This window comes from Prorops nasuta, unplaced genomic scaffold (genome assembly GCF_024137725.1).
Source record: "Prorops nasuta isolate Cenicafe-Biocafe unplaced genomic scaffold, Cenicafe_Pnas_1.2 PNAS00002, whole genome shotgun sequence".
NCBI lineage: Eukaryota > Metazoa > Arthropoda > Insecta > Hymenoptera > Bethylidae > Prorops > Prorops nasuta.
In genome coordinates, this window is record NW_027116799.1 from 8,403,042 (window position 1) to 8,414,420 (window position 11,379).

At 31.0% G+C, this 11,379-nt stretch overlaps 1 protein-coding gene and 1 pseudogene across 1 annotated transcript; one reads left to right on the forward strand and one right to left on the reverse strand.

Moving 5' to 3' along the window:
• Positions 1–118: 118 nt before the first annotated feature.
• LOC136780685 (intraflagellar transport protein 70A-like) lies at positions 119–5,918 on the reverse strand (annotated as a pseudogene).
• Positions 5,919–8,784: 2,866 nt separating this feature from the next.
• On the forward strand, positions 8,785–10,033 carry LOC136777166 (uncharacterized). The gene is made up of 4 exons (XM_066733244.1): positions 8,785–8,859; positions 9,140–9,329; positions 9,414–9,576; positions 9,669–10,033. Exons 1-4 carry the CDS (start codon positions 8,813–8,815, stop codon positions 9,884–9,886), a joined length of 618 nt encoding a protein of 205 aa, XP_066589341.1. The 5' UTR covers positions 8,785–8,812; the 3' UTR covers positions 9,887–10,033.
• The last annotated feature ends 1,346 nt before the right edge of the window (positions 10,034–11,379 follow it).

Consider the following 11,379-nt stretch of genomic DNA (forward strand, 5'->3'; position numbering starts at 1 on the left):
TTGTTGGGTCCAGAATTTCGAAACTGGAAAAAAAGTAATAATAATAATAATGACGGATCTGGTATAGCGATCCCTATAACCACACACTCGGTGACATAAATATTCATTTTCCTTATTTAGCTCATTTATAATTTTAAAAACAATGCTTTTAAATAACGTGATTCGTAAATAACTTTTTGTTTCCTTTGTGGAATGATTGGCAAAACATCCTGCAGATCGTAGGGCAAATCTATCACTGTCACGATTTCCCTGCTATATACTGAAAAAAGAAAATATATAGCTATAGGAATAGAGCAATTGCAAAAATTATAAAATTATAGAATATTATTGATACCCACACTTTCGCAGTGTTTTAGACACTGTAAACATTCCTGTAAAGTTGAATCCTTCAAAACGATCAGCTGCTTGGACGACTGTTCTATCAAGGACAGAAAACACCTTTTAGCATACGACCATGTATCGGTTCCTAATTTGTTGCTATAAGGTTCCAAGCTCTTCATCATTCTGGATATACCAAATTCGTAATTTCCTTTCGAACAGTAGAGAGTTCCTATAACAAGATTTACAATACAGAGATGAAACGATTTTTTCTCTTGATCCTTCAACGTCGTCGATTCCTCCTCCTTTTCAATTTTCTTTATCAACTCCTCAGCCTCCGTTGTTTTATTCGTCATTATATATAACTGACGCACAGATTTGTCAAGACAATCGCGCTTACTTCCAGGATCTATTACAAAATAGTAATTTAATTTTACATTAAAATGTGAGTAATAAAAGTTCATCCTCTACAATTCTATACGTTGTCATACTTTTTCCTGACTATAGGCTCGTAAAACCCAGTGGCCTCTTTAAATTTATTTTCCTGCATAAAAAGCGTGTGAGCTACATTTAATTTCCATGTGTCATGCTCGTTACAAAATTCCACACTTTTACGAAAGATTTTCTCAACTTGCGTGTAATTTCCAAGGTCCCAGTAAATCTTTGCCTGTACCATTAAAACTGGAATGTAACTGTTCAAAACTTCATCCTAGTCTCCCATGGATTTCTTCACTGTATTATCATCATAGTTCAAGCGAGCTACTTGAACCTGCTTGGTCGCTTTACGAAGGGCCTCCGTGTGCTTCATCGCGAGGTCATCAAATTTCCGATAAGCCTCTTCAGGTGATGTTTGTTGGGTTATCAATACAACCAGAAAATCATACAAATACTACAAAAAAAAAACATTTTTTATCATTAAATCAAAGTACACTCTTATTATTATATTATAGTGTAAATAGATTCATTTTAAATACATAATTAAAGAGATAAATAGTAATACTTTTACGATATTTCTTTTTTAGGATATTTGTAAATTTTAAATTTATTAGGAAACGCGAGATTTTCATGATTAGAATTATTGGAATCAATGTTTGTTATTTGATACGACATTTAACAAAATTCAATTATTTATCGCGTTGATCACGTGATAACTTCTTGATTATCAATCAATTCATTTATCTAAGCTATAATGTTAAATGCAAATTTCATTCGCTTAAGAGCTCAATACTTTTCATACTTACTGGTATTAAATATTTATAAGTTATATGGATATTTTCAGTTAATAAATCTGCTGCTAAATCAAAGTATTGATTTTTACAGTATAACAGTAATAAATTAGCAAAATTTTCTGGTGGAAATGGATTTTGTTGCAAAAGAAGATGTAGTTTTTCAAAGCCACCATTAAGCTTGGTATTCATATTTATCAATGCTTGATTGTGTAAAGTAACAGCATCCAATTCTTCCTCAAAATGCGGTGGCATATCCGTCAAGGCTTCTTTAGCTACTTCAACTAAGAATCAAACAATGTAAGGTATGAAACAAATTTGTGAAATATCTCATCTATTTTCCACATATATGATTCCACAATCTTATATACGAACAATTTTGTTGCTGGTATTTTATCGCTGATCTCAGATTAAAAGCTTCGGTGAGAGCAGTTTCGTGCAAAGTCAATGTATTTCCCACGCTCCGAACTTCTATACCATCGGTGGTCATACGAACGCTTAATTCTGGATGTTCCCGTATTCCTTGTTCAATAATATCGGCTATGGCAAAAATAAAAAAAATATTAAACTTCGTACGCATCTGAATAATTTAATTAATTTTCCTTACCTATGTGTCTCAAAGAAGCTAGAAAGTCCCTCAACTTGAAATAGCAAAGAGCTATATTTTACGACAAGTGGGGCTTAAATCCTATGATTTGTAAAGCATTTGGGAACTTTTTTAAAGCTTGCTCATATTACTCCTCCTGAAATGATAGTTACCAGTTTAGTCAATGTTTAAGATTCATGTTTTCTTCTTATAATCATGATAGAATAATTTTGGTGTACAGACTTTGTATAAAATACATCCTAAATTAATCTCAGTATCAGTATCATCTATTGGACACTGATCTATGAGAGCTTTTGCGGCGACTATATCTTCTTGGCCGTATCTGATCGCAGCTTGCTGTTTTTTCACCTTAAATTCTACAGCAACTTGATCGGTACTATTGGATGAGATGATCCATACTTCCTGATATATATATGTTTGATGCATGGACTGAGCATGATAAAGTTTGTAAACATTATCATCGGGACAAATCTAACTCAATTTTTCGTAATATTACGTTGACCCCTAAAATCTTGCGTGTAAAAGTAGCAATAGGCGAGTAATGATAAACAGGGCCTAGACTATTATTTGGATGATTAATATTTATGTTTATATAATTCATTGAAATAAAAAATTTCAATAATACTTATGTCAGGATAATTGCTTAAAAGGTATTGTAAAATTTTTATCGTTTCCACATCGTTGCTCTTTAACCTAAAAATCATTAACGTTATTTTTATGTTGAAAACTATAATATATTTCTTTTAATTTACGTAAAATATGAAGTATGATGGTATACAAGGTTTTAGTATATTCACCATCCTTTATTTGAATGTTTTGTATAAAAACACTCAATGCAACTATTGCAAGTTACTCTACATATGTTTTTTTTACAAGTAGATCACACTGCGTTCATCATAGTGGATTCAGAAATGTTTTATTTCTATGTGAGTCGCGTTGTCATGGTTACAGCCAAGGAACACATGTTCGTACTAACCCATACAGCACACTTGACTAAAAGGTGTCTAAAAGATGTCTTTAGATTTTTAAAGAATGTTTCTCATGTATTTACAGGATTTCTGCTGGCACGGTGTACTTCTAGAATTTCTTCCGTCTCGCTTTCCTCGTTAAACTCATGATGATTGATGTCTTTGTCTAAACTTCTCTTAACTTCTTCCATGATTTGCGATTCGGAGATTTTCCATTCCAAGTATTTACTACTGTTCGTATCGATCGCTTGCAAGATCACCGATGAAGCGCTGTCACCATCACCGTGCCCTTTCGCCGCCGATATACTATAGTTAATCTTTTCCTCATAACCTTCATTTTCAATGTTATCACGTAGAAATTCGTCAAGTTTCCTGCGAACGTCAACCTCGTCATTGCTCGCTTTCTTCCACTCTAATTTCTTGTAATGAATCTTACTTCGGGATTTTTTAACTTTAGTTTTCTTTCTCTGTTGATGCATGTCCCTTTCTCAAACTTAATGGAATCATTATTGAAGAAATCTTCGCTGCATTGCACTGACACGTTTCTCTTTCAACAAACACAAACGAGTTCTTGTCTATTAGCATGAAAATTCTTATCTGTCCAGGAGGGGCTGAAGAAATAACTGACATATCTCCTGAGATTAGTCGAACTATAAATTCTGCAAGTTTCACTGATTCCCTCAACTTCTCCATTTTTGACCCTCGTTCCTGAATTCAGTCCAATCGAGTATATTCTCGGCTTTTCAGGCGCAAAGCGAATGGGAAAAACTATCTTCGCGACACGGCTACGCAATAATTACTGCTTCAATAATTCCGGGCACGAAGTTTAACCAGAGGTCATTCGTGATATGGATTCTCGTTGCAAGAATGCACGTCGCCGATACTCAATGGAATTGATCGAGTTTACGTTTCTCAGGCTTGGACGACTCCTTTTTTCCATTCTGCGATACTCCTTGCTTTTCTTAGGCTTTTCCAAATCACCCATACGTGACGCGTAATCATTTAGTACCACTTTCTCTTCCCCATAATTTTTACCCCTGCATGTAAAAATTCAATTTCAATTATCGCGTTAAAAAGAATAAATTCATAGAATTTGTTTTTTGTTGGAGTTACAATAATCTCACACTTGATTTTGTAGAATAACAATTGGTATATAACGGTCACGAATTTCCTTAAATTCTGCAAGGGATTACCTATATATACTCCTATGTTGCTCGAGAATGCTCTTCTAAGCAGGGTTTGGTAATATTTCTGTAGCGTGTATCGCGCTAGCCATTGCAGATTCTTTCTCCTGTACTCGAGTATTTACATCGCAGTACAAATTGCCAAATTTTTATTTTCCAGTAAAGCCATTTCTCGTTGAATATCATTAACATTGTGATTCTGGCTCAACGCAGGCTTTCGCAATAAAATAATTCTTCAGCTTTCAAAATGTACAATTTGTAAATTCCCCAAGTACTCGTTCAATTCCATAATAAGATTCTCAAAATAATGTATCCACTAGAAAGTTTGGACACTTTTAGGTTAGTATAGATTAATCTTAAATTGGCGAAAAGAGAAAGGGAAATTTCACAATTTCAACGAGACGATAAATATTAGCCAAATTATCAAAAATTATGTTAATGTTAATTTTATACACTGTGATTTACAATAATTCGCTGGAAGGATGGACAACGTGACTTTTTATTAAAAAAATAAAATAGTATATAGAACAAGAAAATCTGTCGGATGTCGCGAGTAATGAAAAATAAACCAATATAGTATCCATATAACAGCCAAATAATGTGCTAGAATAATAAAAAAGTCGTTAGCAATACGACGAGGGTGTTTTGAGCTAAGACTAATATCGAATTTTTATAAGTTTGAAGGAAAAAAAGCAATTTAATATAACAATATAAATTTTGGATTACAACATATTGTATATCCCCTACTATTTTGTGTGTAAATTTTAAATTCAATAAGTAGAATAAAATCTTGCTGTGCGGGACATGAAATGAATTTTGTGAAAAATGTAGACTTTTACTTTGGTAAAAGAAATCAATTTCAGAATATAGAAATGATAGTTTAAAAGAGAAGCTAATCTTCCATTGAGATTTTACTGCAGGCACATGTTTCCGAATAAATTGTATTTACTGCCTCCGATAGTTGACCTTCTTCACCAACAGCATGTATTGTAATTATCAGTGGTTCGCAAGTTTTAATAACTCGCCTGGTACTACTTCTGTTTGCGTTCCTGGACTTACATGTGTGCTGATTTTTCTATCAAAGATATAAGAGTAAAATGCATTAAATTAATCATAAATAAGGGGGAGAAAAAGTATGAAGAAAATGTAGATTGTGTTCAAATTGGATAAAAAACCATCGATAAGTATCTGATAGCCAGTTACTCTTGAAGTGTCAGCAATTTTTGAAGATACTAAAACGTAATTACAGATTTCTTTATCAATTTTAAATTCGGTTGGAGCTCTGGTATTACATCATTTGACTCATTTTTTTCAATTATCTTGTCACCGTTAAAATTATTCTACCCGTGAATATCCGAGTTTACTTTGCATAATTAAACATATAAGTCACAATTATCAAAATCCATTGCTTTACAGGTTTCGCCGGTTTCTGTCAGTCTTTGAGAAATATCGCAAGATTTGTTGTTTGGCGGAGTCCCTCGATAAGAACACCTATCATCTCATCTTTACTGCGACATTTAGACTGCAAAATGTTTATAGTTGCTGAGAGCCCCGAAAGATAAGAGATTTAAACAACCCATACAGTACACTTGACTAAAAATTGTCTTATAGACATTTTTTAGTCATCCAATTGACTAAAAGACACCTAACAGATGTCTTTAAGCCACTAGGTGCTCTATGGGCGTGACTGTAAGGAAAGGTATTATAAATCCGTTACATGTCCTATGAATATAGGAGTGTTATAGTAATTGATCATAAAAATGAATGATCGATCAACTTTAAATAGAACTGGCAGTGTTTCTCGACTGGGCATACATCGAACTTTCATTACCACAGCTGAAAATATTCATTGAAAGACATTTTTCAATTATATATTTGAACGTCTTTAAACTATAATAATGCTATTATAATTAATACTAAGTAACTGAAGCATGAATAGCTTCCTTTCAACATAATATATTGAATCAAATTACCTGCAGTAACTGCAGCACCTCACTTCCTTCCTCGTTAACCAGAATAAATGCTTTTTGAATAACTTTGCTAACGTAAAAATCTTTACCATCAGTCATTTTCAAAAAATTAGCAAAAGAATCAACAAACATGTCAATCATCCCCAACTGAAAAACAATAATAAATTATATATAAATTTTTTACTTATAATATTAATTATACTTTAAATTTTTATAAATAATTATATGAAAATAATAATAAATCTTTTACTAATAAAAGTTGATTACAATTTAAAGAATAAGAATCAAATGTAATAATCTAATAAACAAATTTTCATTTCATTTACATATAAATTTATATATGTAGCTGATGAATTTAATTTTAAATTGTATTTTAGTTTCAGTTATAACATTAATTCTTTTTGATTGGTATCTGGTGTATATTGAAAAATATTATTTTTGATTCTTGAAAAGGTTTGAAAATTTCTATTCTAAATAGTGATTTTTTGAGTATATTCTTCCTCGTCGCAATACAACTTCAAGAACTGCTATTTTCACAGCACTTGGGAGATGCGTGTCATTGTCTACAGTAGTCACATTCACAAGTTGGTTTTTTTTTTGGTAGAGGATACTTTTTAGGTAGGCAAACTTTCGGTGGAGGTCTCGTGTCGCAACAGCAAGGGGCACAGAGATCCTAAAATTGCAATGTTTACAAAATTTTAGAAATATTGTTTAATAAATTTATGGACCATTAAAATTTATTCAAAAATAATTTACCTGCATTTTGATGAAACAACAAGTTGGAGGAATCATAATACTCGGGCAAATTTCTTCAAGACTTATGTAAGGTTTAGGTTTGGGGCAACTATAAGGACATATTGGGCAGTGGCCTTTCTTATAGGTTTGCTCACAGTCTCCTCAACTTTTTCCTCCGGAATCTCTTCCGGTTTTAACTCAGCCTCGGCTGCCACAATATCCTCCACGGTAACAGCCTTAGCTGGACAAATTTTAACTCTTCCATTGCTCAAAGTAGAGGATAACTCCAAAACAGCAAAATTAAATAAAAATACAGTCACGAACAATTTTTTTCGTTGTTTCAATGAATTTTTATATTTTTATTATTATATATATATATTGATGATACATACAGTTGTCAAATAATTGATGTAATATACTTCTTCCGCAGCTAGCGTCGCCCATGATAATGTATTTTTAGATACCTTAATTAATCAACAGTAAAAATTGATTATTAATTTTACTGAATATTTTTTAGAAAAATAAGAAGGAAATATGTGATAACTTTTTTTTATTTTCCTAGTGCGAGTCTCGTTACGACGAAGGCAACATCTGCGTGGAAACTCCGATTTGTCCTTCCATACTTTCTGCGAATTATTTACTGTTTTTTCCCTTTTAAGTTCTTGCTGTGCTTTGGATGAATTTAAGGACAAAAATTCTGATAATGTCAAATATCGATTTTCAAAGCATGGAAAATCGTCAAAGATATCTGTTTCGTTTGTTAAATTATTATTTAGATTTATTAATCTAACAGAGATTATATAAATGTGGAATTGAAATAAATCTGACAATATTAATTCTGTTATTTTAATTAATCTTGTAAAATTATATTTATCTTATTTCGTATCGCTGTTATTTATTTATCAATTGTGTTTGCCTCACCATACTCTTTTTAGACATTTCTTAGCCAAAAATTATCTTAACATTCCACATAAAATTTTAAAAGAAAATATAAAAATTAACTTTTTACAAGTTCAACTCAAGATATTTCTAGGTAATAAACTGTAAGCTTCAGTTGGAATAGGTTTTCCTTTGTTTTTCAATAAAATGATCAATATTGAGGGATTTCAAACTATTTGCAGATTTGCACTTGTATTTAACATTGTGCTATATTCAACTGCTTTACTACCCAGATAGCAACTATTCAAAGTATCATGTTTAATCATAAACTGCAATTTCTTTTTTTCCGTCAAAATGATATATTCTATAAATTACATTTTGCAGAAACTTATTATGATGAAATTTATGAGCTATAATTATAGTAAAATTGTGAGATCTTATTGTGACATTTACTGTTGAATTTTGCGATTAGATTTTGTTTTATATTTGACTCCAAATTGTAAGAAAAATGTGAGCCTCATACTATGCTGAGAATAGGGAAGTTTCTGACAACAGAATGTGAGTGCTCTGGGGGACATTTAATGCTGAATAATTATAATTCGTTATTTTTTGCTTATAATTTATATATATTGTATAGTAAAGTAATGAATATATTTGGATAGTTTTAATAAAGGATTTATTAATAAACAAACATTTATTAATAATTTTATAACAATAAAAATTTTAGTAATTAAAATAAATAATATTAATTATATAGATTAAAAAATCATAAGATTTGTTCATTTTGTATTTACTCTCTTTTAAAATTTCGGTGTAGAAAGTATAGAAAATAAATATATATTGGTAAGTGAATATAAATATAACAAATGTTATTCTGTAATTATTTTCAAGTAAAAATTTTTTTTAGATTTCCAGCGTACCTCTAATGAAAATATATATATTATTATCAAGAGAATTTATCACTCTTCTGCAGTATGTAAATCTGAATATTTTTGTTTATATTAACCGTAGAATATAATTTTATTGCTTTCTAAGTGATATCAATTAACATTACTTTGGAGTTCATTGTTATAGAATGTTATAATTCTTTCTCCTATTTCCCTCTATTTTCTTCTCTTTTTTCATTTTTTCTCGCTTGTTGTTCTTGACTTTATGGTTGATATATAATTATTCTTCAATCTGGTATATTCTTGCTTTTGAATCATAAATAATTTTACAACCCAGTAATTTACACGTCGTTTTTTTTCTTTAGGGAAATAAAAAAACAAAATGATGAAATATGTGGTCAAAATGAAGTCATATTATCGAAAATTTCAAGATTACAGATGAATGCAGATATTCCAACAGATACTACATTATATAATAAGCCTGGAGGACTACCTTTAAAAACAATAGATGATTTTAACAATTTTGAAGAAGATATACTACGCTTACAAGATTTAGTATGTATTATTTAAACTAATGTGCATATAATTAGCTAAAAAAATTGTGCGGAACATGTTTTCTTGACTTCTTTGTAATTATAGGAGCGGTACCTTTCTTTTATTGGAGGCATTAAATTGAGAGAAGCTCTCAGTCATTTCATGAAGGAAACGATGACCGATGAATTAGCCTCAAATTTTACATATTGGGGTCGTAATCCAAATACAATAGCATTCTTCAATACGAAAACAGCAAGAATATTCTACCGTAAGATTTGTCTTCCATTTTAGTTTGTTTTGATAGCAAATTATTTGTTTAAATCGATTGTTATGCACGTATGAAAATAATGTATGTTTCAGGAGCTGCTAAATCGTGTAAAAATTTCATTGGGCCTGAAAATCGTGCAATATTTAAATTTGAAATTAGTGAGGCTATTCGTGCAACGAAACAAAGGTTTTATATACGTCAAAAAGGTCTTGCGGAAATACAGAAAATGCAACGCCTACATCAAGCTGAAATGGAAAGTCTTAGTGATTCTTTTGAATTTCTTCAGGAAGAACTGGATCTATCCAATTAATAAGTTTTTTTATGGGTTCAATACACTTAAAGCCATTATTATTTATATTTCCAACGTAAGACATAAGAAGCTCTTAGATACCATAAGATAATAATTACTATTTAGTAGTTTCCTGTTATGCGCGGCATTACTTGTTAATTTTTGTATTTTTATATTTTATGTGTAACTGTATATTATGTTTGATGTATTAAACACTTTCTTATTGTGATCATTTCCAAAGAATTTCTAATTTATAAGATTTATGTCATTAATACTTAATTTTTACTTTTATATTGAAGCATATTAACCCACAGAGCACCAAAATACTTAAAGGCATCTTTTAGGTGCCTTTCAGTCAATTGGATGACTAAAAGATGTCTATAAGACCACTTTTAGTCAAGTGTGCTGTATGGGAAGTACACTCATATTGTGATAATCATAATCATTGATAGAAATTTTATCTTTAAATAAAACTACTATGCTCTTAAATATTTTATTTTATTTTTTTATTAATTTTACAATAAATTTATGAATAAAAAACAGATCAATTATTGATATCGAGAAAGCATATTATTTGGAATCAGATACTGATATCAGGTCTGAGATCATTTATCAATATATTTCTAGAATCTCATGATATCATAATTTGAGTGCGATGTGAGGAACATATGAGTCCTTATCTGTGTCTATTATTGTCATCACGTATGTTTGCATTCTAATGACAGCTTGATAACATGCTGCTATCATACCTTATCTTTATTTTAAGAGTAAAATAAACATGTAGCTGGCGCAAATTTTCGAATTCTTATTTGTAAAAAGCTTAGATTAATAATTGCAAGCGTTAATTTTTGGCATTCATCTATTATCTTTTTTCAATTTTATAGTAGTATCCCATATGGCCGAACAATATTATGGAACCGTCATGGGCGCTGCCTACCGGCGAGGATTGTTGTAAAGCCCCGCATGAAAAAATCTCCCGTTTCATCTCTGGTGAAATCTAAATAATAGGCAAGTATACAGGATGTAACAACAATGATGTTTTTAATTTTAACCGTATATTCTTGAGGCTAAACTAAGTAGAATAATCCTGTATCATAACATCCGTAAAAGCATCATTACTGAGATAAATCAATTTTAAACCGATAAATCAGGGCTTTGATTCGAGGGAACAATTACATACTTTACTTTCACTTCGTTGACACCTCCCTTTCGAAGAACAAAAGCAGTTCGTACTTCTCCACCGTTTCATATTGCCGCACAAGCACCCAGATGACATTTTGTGCGCAGATATTGCTATAGCAAATTGGCAACAGAATTTGCAATTTCTATTGTCAGATAGATATCAAGTATTAAAACATTTGATTTGGTATTTTCCGTCAGAATCTGCACATACAAACCTTTCAGTGGAATGACGCCAAAAACAAAGTAAAAATCTGTAGAAATAACCTGGGCGCAGATTTTTAACAAAGTTGCGACAGAGTCTGCAGCTTAGTCTCTGGAGGCAGATTAAGAAT

Coding starts and splice junctions, on each gene's coding strand:
- LOC136777166 (XM_066733244.1), top strand. CDS start 8,813: ATGAAAATATATATATTATTATCAAGAGAATTTATCACTCTTCTGCA. Junction 8,860..9,139: donor GAATTTATCACTCTTCTGCA/GTATGTAAATCT, acceptor TTTTTTCTTTAG/GGAAATAAAAAAACAAAATG. Junction 9,330..9,413: donor TACTACGCTTACAAGATTTA/GTATGTATTATT, acceptor TTGTAATTATAG/GAGCGGTACCTTTCTTTTAT.